This window comes from Phacochoerus africanus, chromosome 14 (assembly GCF_016906955.1).
Source record: "Phacochoerus africanus isolate WHEZ1 chromosome 14, ROS_Pafr_v1, whole genome shotgun sequence".
Taxonomy (NCBI): Eukaryota; Metazoa; Chordata; class Mammalia; order Artiodactyla; family Suidae; genus Phacochoerus; species Phacochoerus africanus.
This window is the reverse complement of record NC_062557.1, coordinates 13,411,990-13,428,029: the sequence shown is the minus strand read 5'-3', so window position 1 is coordinate 13,428,029 and position 16,040 is coordinate 13,411,990. Positions and strand designations below refer to the sequence as shown.

At 55.1% G+C, this 16,040-nt stretch overlaps 1 protein-coding gene and 1 long non-coding RNA gene across 2 annotated transcripts in view; one reads left to right on the top strand and one right to left on the bottom strand.

Annotated features, from left to right (window-relative positions):
- The first annotated feature begins 3,781 nt into the window (after positions 1 to 3,781).
- Positions 3,782 to 9,137, top strand: LOC125114884 (uncharacterized). Its single transcript, XR_007131935.1, has 3 exons — positions 3,782 to 4,250; positions 8,457 to 8,675; positions 9,047 to 9,137. It is a non-coding gene; the product is annotated as an uncharacterized LOC125114884 (long non-coding RNA).
- A 1,006-nt stretch (positions 9,138 to 10,143) lies between these two features.
- Positions 10,144 to 16,040, bottom strand: part of CACNG4 (calcium voltage-gated channel auxiliary subunit gamma 4) — a 61,665-nt gene continuing 55,768 nt past the window's right edge. Inside the window, exon 4 of the mRNA XM_047758500.1 lies at positions 10,144 to 10,930. Within this exon, the coding sequence (XP_047614456.1) occupies positions 10,392 to 10,930 (539 nt within the window). The 3' untranslated portion in view covers positions 10,144 to 10,391. The remainder of the gene's footprint in view (positions 10,931 to 16,040) is intronic.

The following is a 16,040-nucleotide window of genomic DNA, read 5'->3' as shown; positions in this document are numbered from 1 at the left end:
GTTGCTTTGCAATGTTGTGTCAAGTTCCCACAGAGCAAGGCCAGGGATCGAACCCACGCCACAGCAGTGACACCAGATCCTTAACCTGCTGTGCCGCCAGGGAACTCCCTGGGCAAGCACTTTAGACCTCAATCCCACCCCATCCCCCAAGCCAAAGGGGGATTTTATGCTGTGCCTGAGCCTGGCATTACTCAACCCTGGGCCTTTTCAGTTCTCTTTTTATCCCTCCAATTGGGTCCAGAAGAAAGGCTCTGTTTGGGGTTAGTACATCTGTAACACCTTTCTGATGCTTGCAAATCAAAGAATAGCCTAGCGAGGACAAAAAAAATCCAGCTGGATTTGGCTGTGGTTCTGTTTTCATTATACTGCTTGAGTTTTACCTTCTATTAATGGCAGGTGATAAAGAGTCTCCAGCTGACGTTCCCGGTGTGGCACAGCGGAAACGAATCTAACTAGCCTCCGTGAGGATGCAGGTTCGATCCCTGGCCCTGATCAATGGGTTAAAGATCTGGCGTTGCTGTCAGCTGTGGTGTAGGTCGCAGATGAGGCTCAGGTCTGATGTTGCTGTGCCTGTGGCCCAGGCCAGTGGCTACAGCTCTGATTTGACCCTTAGCCTGGGAACCTCCATATGCCGCAGGTGTGGCCCTAAAAAAAGCAAAAAGAAAAAAAAAAGACTTTCCAGCCATTTAGAAAATACGTATACTTAAGTCAAAAAGAATAGAAATAGGTTGATTTGCAGGTAAGTCTCGAGAGGCTAATGGGTGCGCGGATGTAGCAGAGGCCGTGTGGAAGTTTGGAATCACCAACCAAGGGTCCTGCCCACCCATATGCCACCCCCACCTCAGGCCAGTACTCCAGGCTGGAGCCCCTACACCCCTCCTGGGCTTTGCATCTTCTTTCTCAATTCACCAGGGGCCTCTTCTGGGGGTGTATCCAAGAGGCTGATGCGTGGCCAGGAATAAACCCCTGAGCTCGGCAGGTCTTTGACCTTGAAAATCCTGTTCTCAGATTGACACAGCTTATAGAAGGACTGCCTGTGTGGGGAGAAACTTTCAGGGGCCCAGCCTTGGAGTCACAGACTGTTAATGAGTGCTGATGGTGGCGATAAGCTCAGCCTCGGCGAGTGCTTCCTATCCACCAGGCACTCTGCCAGGCCTTCCCACGGCATTGCGGTTCATCCTCATGCCAATCCATGAGCTGAGGACAACTGTTATTCCCATTTTACAGATAAGGACACAAAGACTCAGAGACACGACGTAACTTGTCCAAGGTCACACAGCAGGTAAATGGTCAAGCAGGTTTCAGAAACCACAGGGCAAACTCTTAACTGAGGGTTGGAGCTGGGAGGACTCCCCTGTGGGCCAGGCATCCCAGCCAAGCAGCAGCTGGGGAACCAGAAGATTCTGGTGTTTTAGGATGGAATGTCTAGGAAGAAGCCATGTTTGTTTCAGTCCTACAGGTAAATAGGACTGAGTGTCTGGCAAGTACCTGTGGTGTCCTTTGAAAATGCATTTTGGAGTTCTTGTCATGGCTCAGTGGCTAACGAATCCGACTAGGAACCATGAGGTTGTGGGTTCGGTCCCTGGCCTTGCTCAGTGGGTTAAGGATCCGGCGTTGCCATGAACTGTGGTGTAGGTCGCAGACGCGGCTCGGATCCTGAGTTGCTGTGGCTCTGGCGTAGGCCGGTGGCTACAGCTCCGATTCGACCCCTAGCCTGGGAAACTCCATATGCTGCTGGTGTGGCCCCAGAAAGAGCAAAAAAAAAAGAAAATGCATTTTGAATTTCCTGGTGTGGTGGAGGTCACACCCTGAACTTTCCAGAGTCTGGGAGCCCCCGGGGGTCTGAGTCAGTGTCCTCAGTGGGGTCTGGCCCGTAGGCGCACTTGGCCTCAGCTGCAGCGACACTGCAGGCCCATCAGAGAAGCCAGACTGTACCCTCCCTCAGTGGGGGGCAGGGTTGTGCCACACAGGGGGCTCCTGAGTCCTCCAGCCCAGCCAGCAAAAGCATGAAAGATTCATGACCTCTTCCTTTTGAAGTGGTTTTTGTGTAAATCTAGCATGAGGCCGGCAGCTCCAGGAACTGCAGACAGGTCTACTTTCTCTCCCCTGTTTACTTAAAGCTCCTTCAAACCACCAATCTCTGCTCCTGGAGGCCTCTGTCAGGTCAGGCTGTCTGCTTCGCTCCCAGGGCCTTGCCAGGCTGGGGAGGGGGCCCTGGAGAGCCCACAGGCCTGGGGGTCGCCAGCATCTCCGGCCCAGGTGCTACCCTTTCCTGGGAGTCGGGGAGGAGGGCCCCTGCAGGGGTGGTGGAGCCAGCCAGCCCCAGGATCAGATCCCCGCTCTGCCCACCCTCAGCTGCGTGGCTTTCAGCAGGTTTCCTTTAGGATTCCAGCCAGGGCACTTGACCAGCTCAGCCCACGGTAGGTGCTCCGGACTGAATTACGTCCCCCCTAAAAGAGTCCGTTGAAGCCCAAACCCCAACATGGTGGTGCTGGGAGACAAGTTTCTACAATCTTTTTTAGCCTGTTCCTATTTTCTATGCTGAAAACTCCATCTTCTCCTGCTTTACCTTTACCCTATATTCCTGCTTAAAAAAGTCACAGGGCTGGTAAATAAGCTTAAGAACAAAGACCTAATGGCATCAGTTATTCATGGGGTCAGCTGAATGAGGACACAATGCATTGGTCTAGGCAGGCTCTTTGCACAGCACGATAGGTCCTGCTAAAACAGGAGGAAGAGGAGCCTCGTGGCCCCAGGGGGGTTATGAGGGGTCGTTCTTCGCAAGAGATGCATCAGCAAGGAGAACGAGGTGCAAATTTAGGCACCGTTGTCTGCAGAAGCACCACGGCGATTCTCTAGATGCCCTGCACAGACGCCAGGCTTCCTCAGTGCTGATGCTTGTTCAAGGCCTAAAGGTCAGAGTCAAAACTTAACCAGCCACCAGCTACATGACTTAAAAACAATAAAAAACTACGTCCTGCACCTACAGCCCCCTCCTCCCCTGACGTCATCCTAAAGCGCACAATGAAAGCAGTGTGGTTTCTTGAGACGGCGCTTCTGGGTCCCTGAGACCTTGAGGCCCCCCATTCCCACCTTTGATTAAGATAAATGTCTCTGTGTCTTGTTTTATGTTAACCTTTTCTTAAGTTTCACAGCACCCGTTTTTCAGCCCTCACCTGCTGAGCTGGTCTCATGATGGTTTGGGGAGATGGAGCCTTCGGGACATAATTAGTCATGAGGGTGGACCCCCCCCCCTCGCCGACACACCCCAGAGAGGTCTTCTCAGCGGGCAGGATTCCATGAGGAAGGCAAAAAAAGCCAGGAAGAGGGATCTTACCAGAACCCAACTGTGCTGACACCCTGATCTAGGCCTTCTAGCCTCGGAACTCGGGGGGGAAACACATTTTAAGTAACCGAGTCAATGGTATTCTGTTACTTCAGCCTGAGCTGACTAATATAGTAGGCGGTCAATCTAGGATGGCTACTTTATTATTATTTATAGACATCAGATGAGTCAACATTTTCTGATGGGCTATAAGCTTCTGGAGGGTAGAGGTGGTGAGACTGTATTATGTACGTATTCTGAGTTCCCTCAGAGACCACCCCCCGCCCCGGGTTTGAACCCAGGGTTCAATCTCCATAAATGTTGGTTGAATAATGGATGGATGGATGGGTGGGCGGATGGGTGGATGGGTGGTTGGGTGGGTGGAAGGATGGATGGGTGGATGGATGGATAATGGATGGGTGGAAAGGTGGGTGGGTGGATGGGTGGATAGATTGATGGACTGAAAGAAGGGGACAGAAGCTCAAATAATTGCCTCTACCAAATGATCCAAAGGATGTTTCTATTGGTTTTTAGGCCACAGGGACATGAGAAATGTCAGCTGGGGCAGACCCAGGAAAGCTTGGACCAGTGGCCCCTTTGCTTCCAGGTGCTGAGGGACACCTCAGGAGGACACTGTTGTCGCCTCTGTGATCAAGTCCAAAAGAGAGCTCTATCTGCAGGCCGTCTTCAAAGCAGAGCCACCACGCTCAGCTAACCGTCTGTATTTTATTCATCCAGGTGAACCAGCTTCCATTTGTCCCAAATGACTGCTGTTTTCCCGGAAGGACCAGACACCTCCCAGAGGCAGGCCTCATCTGGAGCCAGGGCCTCATCTCCACTCTTGGGTGGAGGCCAAATGAATCCTCTGGCAACATGTTGGTCTCATTTTGAGCTGAGGCTTGATTTGGCCGAGAAATGGCCTGGGGTGTGTGATTTTAAAATATTATAAAAAAAAAAAATAAGGCACTGCTTAGTCAGTCTCAGCTTCTTTTTCCCACTTCATCTGTCTCCCCAAACCCTTCAACCTGGACCTGCTGTGGCCTCGGGCTTGCTGCTCCCAACAGGAGCCTGTGAGCTAAAGACGGTCTCTGCTTCCGTCCAAGGGACCCAGAACCCCTCCGTCTTCCAAGTCAGCGATCCCTTCGCTCTGACCTCTGCTTCCAGCCTTATGTCTCCTTCTCTGGCTCGCCTGCCTCCCTCTTTCCCTTGTGATTACACCGGGTCCACCCAGATAATCCAGGAAAATATCCCTGTCTCAAGATCCTTAATTGAAACACATCTGCGAAGTCCCTTTTGCCAACAAGGATGCACTGAAATCTTAACTGAGCTTAAGGTCTTGGGTGGTGAGATTTGGGCTGTTTTCTTTAATGTTTCTGGTATTTTTCAGAGTTTTTAAAAGGTGAAATGTAATGCTTAACTTAGCATGAGAAAAACATAAATATCATTTGTTTTAAGAAGGACCTGGTTATTTGCAATGTATTCTATGGATTCTGGAGACCCCACGAGGGTTCCTATATCTCCAAGAACACTTAGCAGGGGGCAAAGGCCCGGACATGCATCCCTCCCAGCTCCCTCCCCTGCCCTTGTGAGCATGAAGGGCTGGGTTCCCTCTTTGATCACAGACTTCAGTTCCTGAGGTCACAGGGGCAGTTTTGGTAGAAACTGCAAGTTTAAAAATACCTGGATCAGGTGCATCTGCCTCCCTCCCCCTCTGGATTCTAGAGTCCCGGAGAAGCTATTCCTCCCTTGGTCCCCCCCACCCTGCAACTCTAGGGCTGGGCCGCCAGGGGTGCTATATTAGGAGCCAGTGCGGGGAGCTCAAGTGACAGGGCTGGTTCTGAGCTCCCAGCAGGGAGCTCTCCCCGACCCCATGGTTGCCTCCTCCCCCCAGGCCTCTCCCTTTGCAGCTAGGCCCCAAGCCAGGGACCCAGAATGGGGCTCCTGCCCGTGCCGCCCAGCTCCCAGGGCACCAAGAGTGGTTGAGACAGGGCTCTTGCAGCCTGTATACCTCCCTGGACCAGGAGAGGTCCCCGTGAGGTTTGGGGGCTTACAGGGTCTGCACAGGGAGCCTCTGCCATGACCGCCGCTGCCTCACCACCTGGGGACCAAGAGGGCCGAAGGGAGTGGGCACAAGCCCAAGAAGCCACTGGGTACAGTGGAGGCTGAATGGGGGCTCTGGGTGGCATTTTAAGGCCCTAGGCTGTCCACTTCTGTGTCAGTTCCCATGGCTCTAAGTCTGGGCGGCACCCCACGGTGCCTGGGTGACAGGTTTCTCCCAAAGCAAAGTGCGCTGGGCACGGACACCCTACGAGCCTGACTCTCAGAGCCCTGCCTCCCAGGGCTGTTCTAGAACCATTCTTTTTGGGAAATTCCTTCAGTGTTTTTAATCAGCAGACACTGCTGAAAGCTCATCCTAAGGCCAGCGGCTAAGCTGGAGGATTGACGCATGTTTGCTTAAGATGAAGTTTAATTCATCCTCCCAAGCGTGACCCTCATCCTGGGCCCCGGGAGGGAAGTGGGGCCCTGAGAGCGTGGGTGACGGGCCCACTGCCACCCCTGGGTGCCTGGAAGATTTGGTCTCCGTCTTCCTGGCTCTGGGCCACGTCGCCACGGCTGCCCAGTGTGTGTGGAGGAGGACATGGCAGAGTCGTTGAGTCCTGGTGTCCAACTGGGCCAGGATTCTGGGCTGCTTCTACCACTGCCTCTTTGGTTCAATTCAGTCAGCCTTTTGTCCCCAACCCCGGGGACCAAGCATCCCCTAGCTCCACCTGGGGAAAGGTGGCTGTTCTCTCATTTCTTTCTTCAACCGCTGCTTCCATTTTCAAAACTGTCAGCCTGAGTGTCCCGTCTGGTGGCTCAGCGGGTTAAGGATCCGGCATTGTCATGGCTGTGGCTCTGGTCACTGCGGTGGCAAGGGTTTGATCCCTGACCGGGGAACTATCCCCTGCTGAGGGTGCTGCCAAACAGACAAACAAACAAAACAACAACAACAAAACCATTGGTTCAAAAGTGAAGAGGAAGTGAAAGGCAGAACTCAGAGTGTGTTGCAGGGCAGGGAAATACTGAGTGTAAACAAGTGTGTTTTTCTACTATGTCCACAATCGCAAGTGCCAAAAACTCACTGTGTCTGAGATCAGCCTGGGCGTTATTGACATTTGGGGCCAGATCATGCTTGGGGTGGGAGCAGGGGCTGTCTTGTGCGTTGTAGGATATTTAGCAGCCCCTGGATGCCAGCAGCAGCCCCTTCTAAGTTGTGACCACCCAAAAGGCCTCCAGCTATTGAGAAATCAGCTTCCGTTTTGTTAAGCCATTCTCCTTTCGGAGCAGTTGGTTATGTCATTAGCCTACTCCAAGTAATACACGGGACGGGTACAGTGGAGGCTGAATGGGGGCTCTGGGCGGCATTTTAAGGCCCTAGGCTGTCCACTTCTGTGTCAGTTCCCATGGCTCTAACTCTGCAGGTTACAGAGGCGGTTTTTAGTTGAGCAAAATGCATGGGAGCCCCACATAAGACGGAGGTCAGACCGAGTCATTAAATGCAGATGGCACCCAAGTCCACCCAGGACGGCTGCGAAGCTTGTGCTGAGCCAGTGTGTCCTCAGGGCTAAGAATAAACAGACATTCTGGCACATGGTGCTGAGGCTGGGTGGCTTGGCTCCAAGCTGGCAGAGCCATGAGCCCAGAACTTGGCCAGGGTCAGTTGTGGGGGGTGGGGCCAGAGCTCCCGGGGCCCCAGGACCTGGTGGCTCAGCCCATCTGGGGGCATCAGGCTCCCCTGGTGCCCGTCTCCAGCAGGAGCAAAGAGGATCAGGGCGTGGGGCTGCAAGTTTGGACCAGCCGGAAGTAGTTCCTGCAGCCACGGAGTGCAGGTCATGGGGACACTGGGCCCTCCGCCTCCCTGCTCAAAGCCTTTGCCGAGACCAGGCTGGGAAAGGCCTTCATGACACCAAAGTTCTCTTGAAGGAGGCTTGGGAGTTCAGTGCATCTTGGTTCCAGAAGAAAACTCATGAGCTCAGTCCCGAGAGGGGAACATGTAATTCGCTGCGAGGGGCCCTGGCCTGCAGCTCGAGTAGGACTAGAGCAAGACTGGATTAGCCCAACTCAGTGCCTCCCAGAGGGGAGGGTTGGTGTCCAGCCCGTGCCTACCTGTGCAGTATGTGGATCAGAGGGTCACTCTGGTCCCTCTCTCCATCCCTCACTTCTCTCCCCTCATGGCCAGCTGCCCTGCCCAGGATGGGGCGGCTTGGTCCTATTTGGCTTCTAGTTGGAGCCACATTCGCTCATCCAGCTCTTGCAGGCAGAAAGCTCACGCTTTGGTACGGGGCTCCTCTATCTATTTCACATTTGTTGTGGAATTTGAAGGGGAAAGGAGGCTGGTTAGTGGGCCCTGCGGCTGAGGGCCCCAGCTGGCCCCCACCCTGCAGGTTCTGGAGGGAGACAGGCCTGGCTTCCCAGCTGCCCCCACCACACTCGGGGTGGTCTGTCCCTCTTCTGGCTCCTCAGTGAAAAGGCATCTCCGGGGCACCACCCAGAAGTCTAAACCCAGCTGATGGTGCTGGAGAGGCGACCAGTGACCTGGACAAAAGCCAAAGGAACCAGCCTTGACCTGCACAGAATCCACCCTCCCCTTCTCTTCTCCTGGAGGGTCCCCCGCGTCCCGGCCCAGGGGACACTAAGTGCCTACAAAGACCTGAAGGACCTCCCCCCCTCCCCTCCTACATTGAGAAGAGAACATTTTAAAAATGCTTTTATTTAATTAAAAAAAAGACAGAACTAACAACCCCAAACCAGTAGTAGGTACAGGATTCACGGGTGCTTAAACTGGCGAAACACACAGGGGCTGGATGGAGAGGGTGGGGGCGGGGGGAGGAGGCAGGCACAGGCCACCCCGCACCCCCGTGGCACAGGGGCTCAGAGCGATGCGTGGGGTCGGGGAGCCAGCTCCACTCCCTCCCTGGGCGGGCCCCTCCGAGATGCCTGTGGGCAAGAAGGTCGGGGGGCGGGGGGTGGGCAGAGCCCAGGAGAGGGGGTGCTGGGGAGAAAGGCTGTGAAGACCAGAGGCTCTGAGGTGGTGCTGCTCCCTGCTCTTCTGTCCCTCCTTGTCATTTCTTTCTCCTTTCTTGGTCCCTAGAGTCGGCCCCGCGTTCTCTGCCTGGGACTGGGCAAGAGGTAGGATTCATCGGAACACAGCTTTCTCCGTGAAATGATGAGATTTCCGGGGCAGCAGGTGGGATGCGGCTCCCGTGGGAGAAAGGACACGGCTACCTGCTTTTGGAAGTGATGGAGGAAGCGTCTCGGGGCCTCGCTGGGGAGATGGGTCCCCAGATTTTGCCCCCATCCTTCTAGCCTGGTGAGATGGTGTCATGGTACGGAGAGGGTGAGGGTAGACGGGGTTGGGGCGGGACGGTGTGGCCCACAGCAGGGGCAGGCCACGAGCCCTGACACTCCAGCATTCACTGTGGTACATGCTTGGACAAACCACACAAAGCCAACCTCAACGGGGGCAGGGGGGAAGGGTTTCGAGCAAGCGCAGAGGGGCCCCGGCACGCAGTCAGGTGGAGGCGGGACAGGAGGAGATACCCTCTGGGGAGCGGGGCGGGCAGAGGAGGATGGCAGTGACCATGACCCCAGTCGGAACTCCTGGAGGCCGAGGCCGCCCGGGGTGGGTCCGTGAGCAGGTGGCTGAGGTAAGAATTTGCTTGTCTCTTCTACGTCCGACAGCTACAGGGATCACAGACAACTGCCCGAGGTGACCAAGTCTCAAAAAGTAAGAAAGGATTGGTCTTTAGAAAGCACGTGTGTTATATAAAAGAGGGTCCACTCGGCGCTGCAGAAACCCAGACACGCTTCCACGTTCTCTGCCTGCTTCCGGAGGGGGCGAAACGGTTGAAAGAACGTCAAACATGGAACCTGCCGCCTTGCTTCCCGAGGACCGAGGTGTCAGCTTGGCCCTTTCAGGTGGTGGCAGAATAAGTTACCATACGAGGAGCTGGGGCAGGTGCCGCTGCCCCTTTTTAAGAGGGGATGAATGCAGCTTGCTCTCCTGGCATTTACTTGCAATAAATCAGGATCAGAAACCACGTGGGAAATGGATGTTTGTTCTGATTTTTTGGTCGCGGCTTACCCTGGGGTCTCCTTCTCTTGCCCAGAAGTTCAGCCTCCTGTTGCCAAACACCTTGGGCGGGGGAGGGTCTGCACCCCCCTCCCCAGGAGTGAAGAGCTGCTCCTCAGGGCAGTGGGCGGGAGAAGTGGCTCCCATTCCTCCCACCCCATGGGATCTTTCCAACTCTCAAGTACCATCAGTGTGTTCTGCCCTTTGCTGTGTGAGGCAGAAACTTCCAGAAGCAGAGAGGAAAGCCAGTGACAGGCTCTGGCCTTTGCCTCCCGCCCAGGCCGGCAAAGGCCTCCCCTGCTGCGGGTTCTTCCCCAGGCCTCCGTGTTCTCCGGTTGAGGGAAGCCGGCCCAGGACAGCACAGAGGCCAAAGCACCAGTTGGCCGCAGGGCTCTCTCCTCAGGATCCCCGTTATGTCAACAACAGGCCGCCTCCAGAGAGAGAGGAGGGAAAGGGGGCGAGCTTCAGCTTCTTCATCTCCAGCTCGCAGACATGGGACCCTCCGGCTCACAAGCAGCAGACTGGCGTCCAATGGCCCCGTGGGCCCTGCGAGGCTGTCCCGGTGGCCCAGCGCCCAGGCAGGGCGGAAAGGCCCCAAAAGCCTGTTCTTCGGGCAAGATTTGTTTCCAAAAGGGGATAATGGCTCAAATTTGTTTTCCCGGGTTTGGTCAAGGCTGTGCAGCCTCAGGAGAGCTCTGGGGCCTCCTGGGAGATTTCAGAACCCGGTGGGGTGGGGTGGGGGGGCATCCGAACACCCTTGTGGGGGGATAAAGTCAGCTTTCTTGCTTCCAGCTCCCATCTCCGGGGGCTTCGCTCTGAGCCAGCCCTCCACACTTTCTGGAGACCCGGGAGGGTGGGGTGTGGCTTTAGTTCATCTTAAGGGTCAGCTGCCCCCGCTGTGGGACCCAAGCAGCCAGCCCATCTGGGGAGAGGCCGGAGCAGAGAGGGGGCGGCTCACACGGGGGTGGTCCGCCGGTTCAGCATGCTGATGTGCATGCCTTCCTTCAGGTCCTGCTGAAAGAAGTCGTGCACCTGCAGGAAGCCAGCGTCCTGGTCGGGGCTGTAGCTGGCGGCCGTGGTCACCTTGAGGGGCTCCCTGGACAGCGTGTACATGGACAGCTCGCCCATGGGGATGGCTCCCGTGATCTTCAGCCCCACCGGAGACGTGTCCCGGGACGGGGAGGCCTCGGTGGACCTGGAGCTGGACCGCGAGCGCCGTCGCCGGTACCGGTAGCTTGGCATCCTGGCGTAGGGCGACGAGGAGGGACCCTTAAGGAACTCCCGTTTGGTCTTAAATCTCAACTCTTTGTTTTTCTCAATGTAAATGTTTACGGCCAGGACACCCACGGTCTCGGCCACAATGAATGACAGGGCTCCGAAGTAAAAAGACCAGCCGTAGTTGTAGTGGTTTTTTTTGTCTTCGTCGCGCTTGTCGCTGGGGTCCCCCGTGTTGCTGGAAATGTAGACGATGATGCCGATGATGTTACTGAGGCCTGAAAGGGAAACAGGAGACGGGGTGGGAGGGAGAGAGGCAGAAGTTAGACCCACGGCTGGGCAGGGGCAGGTGGGCGGGGCATGGAGCTGGTGGGCGGAGCTAAGGGCTGGTGGCCACGCCCCCATTTGGTGGTTGTCCTTGTTTTGGTTGCTAACTTTACATAAAAGTAGTTCATTTTGAATGGGTAATAAAGCACAGGGTGGAGTTCCCGTCGTGGCGCAGTGGTTAACGAATCTGACTAGGAACCATGAGGTTGCGGGTTCGGTCCCTGCGCTTGCTCAGTGGGTTAAGGATGTGGCGTTGCCCTGAGCTGTGGTGTAGGTTGCAGACGCGGCTTGGATCCCGCGTTGCTGTGGCTCTGGCGTAGGCCGGTGGCTACAGCTCCGATTGGACCCCTAGCCTGGGAACCTCCATATGCCGCGGGAGCGGCCCAAGAAATAGCAACAACAACAAAAGACCAAAAAAAAAAAAAAAAAAAAAAAAAGCAAAGCACAGGGTTTTGGTGAGTACACAATAAAACAGGCTCTTAGCTACACAGTTCTCCTGAGGGCAGCTACTGTTATCCATTCTCTCTCTCTCTCTCTCTCTCTCACACACACACACACACACACACACACACACGCACACACAGTCTTTCTTTCTTTCTTTTTTTTTTTTTCGCACAATACTCTTTGGCCCCTTGTCTTTCCACCTAACAGTCCATCAGAGAGAGGGTTCCCTCCGGGGGCCTGAGGAGCTGACTCTGTCTTTTTAACTGCATGTGGCACCCACCGCAGGTCAGGGACATCTAACCAGGCCTCTGCCCTGGAGGTGACTTCCAGCCCTCTGCTACGGGCAGCCTTGTGTTTACACCATTTTACACACACACACACACACACACACTACTGTGATTAATTCCTTGATGTGAAACTGCTGCCTTACTAGGTATGTGCATTTAAAAACAAACTTTAGGGAGTTCCCCTCGTGGCGCAGTGGTTAACGAATCCAACTAGGAACCATGAGGTTGCGGGTTCGATCCCTGCCCTTGCTCAGTGGGTTAAGGATCCGGCGTTGCCGTAAGCTGTGGTGTAGGTTGCAGACGCGGCTCGGATCCCGCGTTGCTGCGGCTCTGGCGTAGGCCCAGTGGCTACAGCTCCGATTCGACCCCTAGCCTGGGAACCTCCATATGCCGCAGGAACGGCCCATGAAATAGCAAACAGACAAAAAAACCCAAAAATCCCAAAAAAACCCACTTTCGTTTGGAGGTAGTTTTAGATTTATTGAAAAGTTGTGACGTCGGTGCAGGAGAGCGAGCCCCTTTCCAGCTCCCCACCCGGTTCCCCCTATTAATTTCCCACATTACAATGTTCACTTGTCACAACCAGGAAGCCCACCTCATATGTTACTTTTCGCTTACCCTCCAGACTTTCCTTGGATCTCCCTGGGGTCTCCGCTAATGCCCTTTTTCTGTCCCAGGATCTTCAGTTGTGTTTAGCTGTGATTGACTCAGAGTTTCTGCCCAAGCGCCCTCGGTGGGGGAACAAAATGTCTTAACAGCCTATAATTCGTAGTATCCAACTTCTGGATCTGAGAGGTGAAACCTGATATTGTGTTTATGCAATTTTTCTCTAATTATAAGTGAGGCTGAGCAGAGCTGAGCTGCCTGGGTTTGAATCCTGGTCCTGCCAACTCTCAGCGCTGGAACTTGGGGCAAATGACTCACTTCTCTGTGCCTCGGGGTCCTGACTGCACAACAGGGATGCCAGTGGTGCCCACTTTGCTGGATGGACGTGTGGATGTGATGAGCTAAGCCGTACAAGCACAGCACCCCGGGCACACAGGGAGCTGCCTGGAGTCCTGTTACAGAGTCTATTGTGCTTTATTGTAATGTGTTGTATTATTATATCCTGCTCAGGTCTTCTGTCCATTTTCCTACTGCACCGACCCCAGCGTGGATGTGGGAGGGGCTGACTATTTCCTGCTGAGGGCCTAGAGATCCAGCTGTAGGTTTGGATTCCTCCGGCCTTCCCCCGTGTTCTGGAAGAACACTCCCCGACGTGGGGTTTCATGATTGCCGTCTGCTTCCTTCGTTTCCTCCTCTCTCATCCCGCCTCGCCCTGCCTCCTGGCTTTGCCTGTCCCTCCCCACTCCATATTCTGCACTCAGAGTGCTCTGTAAATTATATCCCAACGGCTTCTATGTTCCCAGAGAAGCTGCTATCTTCTGACTTTCCCAGGCCTTGGACCATCCTTCTCCCAAGGCTCTGATCATTTTCCACCTAGAATCATTCATGGGCCTGTCTCACCCCCGTGCTGGGGCTGGAGCGGCCTGGGGCTGGGCCCTGCCCATGACCCTGGGCTCATACTGCCTTGACCCACAGTAAAGCTTCCTGAACCAGGGAATGGACAGGAACAAATGCGTGTCCCCTTGCTCGCCTGCCATGGCAATTGTTCTTTGTTGCTGCCCCCTCCTCTCCTCTCTGGCTGGATCTGTGTTTTCAGCTGAGTATCTCTGGGCCCCGGCCTCTGCAGCCCCTCTGCTGACCAGGAGCATCTGAAATGCCTTTAAAACGGTTCCTCCTGGGGAACCGGGCAGCTGCAGAGGGCACCTCACTTTAGAGGCTGACTGTCCTGGGCTCTGCCGTGTCTTTGCCACCGTGTGACTTCAGGGAAGCCACCCAGGCCACCTGACTGCCACCTCGGGAGCCGAGATGATGGGGTTGTGCTCACTAGTGATACTGGATATCTTTCTTTCCCTCCTTGGGAAAGGAGAGGGGACAGTATCCAGGTGTCACAGCAGGGACCCAGATGTCACTTGGTGGGCCCAGATCTTGGGAAACCTGACTGCTGAAAGGAAGGAAGAGAAGGGGCGTGTCCTCGCCCTTCTTTCTGCCCCTGTTCTGGGCTAAGGCAAGGAAGGGACGGGCCGGGTCCTGCTCCCTCCTCAGGGGACCCTTCACACAAGTTCTTCCCAACACACACGCCCGCTCCTGACACGCATACATCCCTCCTCAGACACACACACACACACAGACGCACAGACACACGACGGCTCTGGAAGAAGACGAAACTGAAGTGGGATGTGGAAGAAGGAGCACACGAATGGCAGCCCGAGGCAGACCCGGACGAGCTCCGGCTCTCAGGTCCGAGAGGCCCACGGAAGTCATCTTCCGTCTCCAAGAGAAACCATGAGGAGTGACGGGGATGAGGGTCCCCCCTGGGGACCCCCGTGGGCCGGGCACCCCGGGAGGCCCCTTCCTATGCCAGCAGAGGAGGCGCGGCCACCAGCGACTGGAATCCTCCCTGTCACCCTCACAGTATTCCAGGGCCCATTTAGGATGTGGGACCAGGCACAGAGAGGGGACAGGGCCTGGGCCGCGCTCCGGCCACCTCCCCGATGCTGCTCCGTCTCACCATTTGACGTAAGAAAAAAGGTGCCCTGAAAGCAAAAATGCTGTTAGGACAGTGCAGGGAGCTGTGGTAACAATTTAGGAAGGAATTGCTGAGCTCTGGAACATTTCTCCAACTTGCCGACTGGAACAAGGCCTAAGAAGGAAGTCATGTGGCTCCTGTTCCTCCTGACAGGACAGGGACCCCGGCTGCCCTGTTATCTTCACTCCTCCTGGCAGCCTGGAGTCTCAAGGATGCCACTGGCTGAGCTTTGCCCCCCACCCCTGCTGCGCCCCCAACACCCACTCCACACCCCTGCAGCGACTCAGGCCAGAAAACCCGGGTTCTCTACTGCACCAGGTATAGACACTGGCTTGTCTCCGGCCTGGATTTCTCCTGTGTCTGGCAGCGGCAAGGCCCGCACTGAGCGGTCTGAATCTGGGCTCAGAGAAGTGACCGTGTCATGCCACTGCGGACCCGTCAGGCAGGGAGTATGTTAGTGTCGCGTTAGGGTCACCCACAACTCTGCGGGTTTTCACTAGGTGGCAATGGGGGTGGCACTGCAGTGTTGCTGCCAGTCTCTTAGCCAGGAGAGTCAGGCAATCAGGATGGGCATGGGGGAGGGGTTGTCCACCAGCTCCTCCCCCACCAGCCCCTCGATCAACCTTCCCCCAGCACACTGGGCTTCTCTGCCCCTGCATCCTCCCAGCCCCGGCCCCCACCTTTGTCTTTACCTGGTCAACTCCTTCAGGCCTTGGTTTCTCTAAGTTCCTCTGCGTACCATCCCGACCCCCTGACTCGGCCAGGCTCCTCTGATGCAGACATGTAAGGCACCAGTGCTGGCTTTCTGTGGCATTTTGCACCCTTGGACTTATTATTATTATTAATATTATTTTTATTATTTTTAATTTTTTAAAATTTTTATTTATTTGTTTGTTTGTCTTTTTTGCCATTTCTTGGGCCGCTCCCACGGCATATGGAGGTTCCCAGGCTAGGGATCCAACCAGAGCTGTAGCCGCCGGACTACAACAGAGCCACAGCAACACGGGATCCGAGCTGCATCTGCGACCTACACCACAGCTCACGGCAACATCAGATCCTTAACCCACTGAGCGAGGCCAGGGATCGAACCCGCAACCTCATGGTTCCTAGTCGGATTCGTTAACCACTGAGTCACGACGGGAACTCCCTGTTAATATTATTTTTTAAATGGCCACACCTGTGGCATATGGCACCTCCTAGTTAAGGACCGAATCCAAGCCGCTGCTGTGACCTACGCCTCAGCGGCAGCAATGCTGGATCCTTTAACCCACTGTGCTGGGCCGGGGATGGAACCCTCGCTTCCACAGCAACCTGAGCCACTGCAGTGGGATTCTTAACCTACTGGGCCACAGCGGGAACTCCCACTATTATTTTTTATGGAGGCAAAATTTATATAATGTAAAATTACCCCATTTAAAGATGACAAATCAATGGCATTTAGCACATTCACACAGTCATACAACCAACCACCCCCAGAGGCTATCTGTTCCAGAACACTTTCGTCACCCAAAAAGGAGACCCCCACCCCTGTGAAGCCATCACTCCCCGCTCCCTGCCCAGCCCCCCGGACTTTCTTTTTTTCTTGTCTTTTTGCCTTTTCTTGGGCTGCTCCCTCGGCATATGGAGGTTCCCAGGCTAGGGGTCTAAGCGGAACTGTAGCCACCGGCCTACGCCAGAGCCGCAGCAACGCGGGATCCG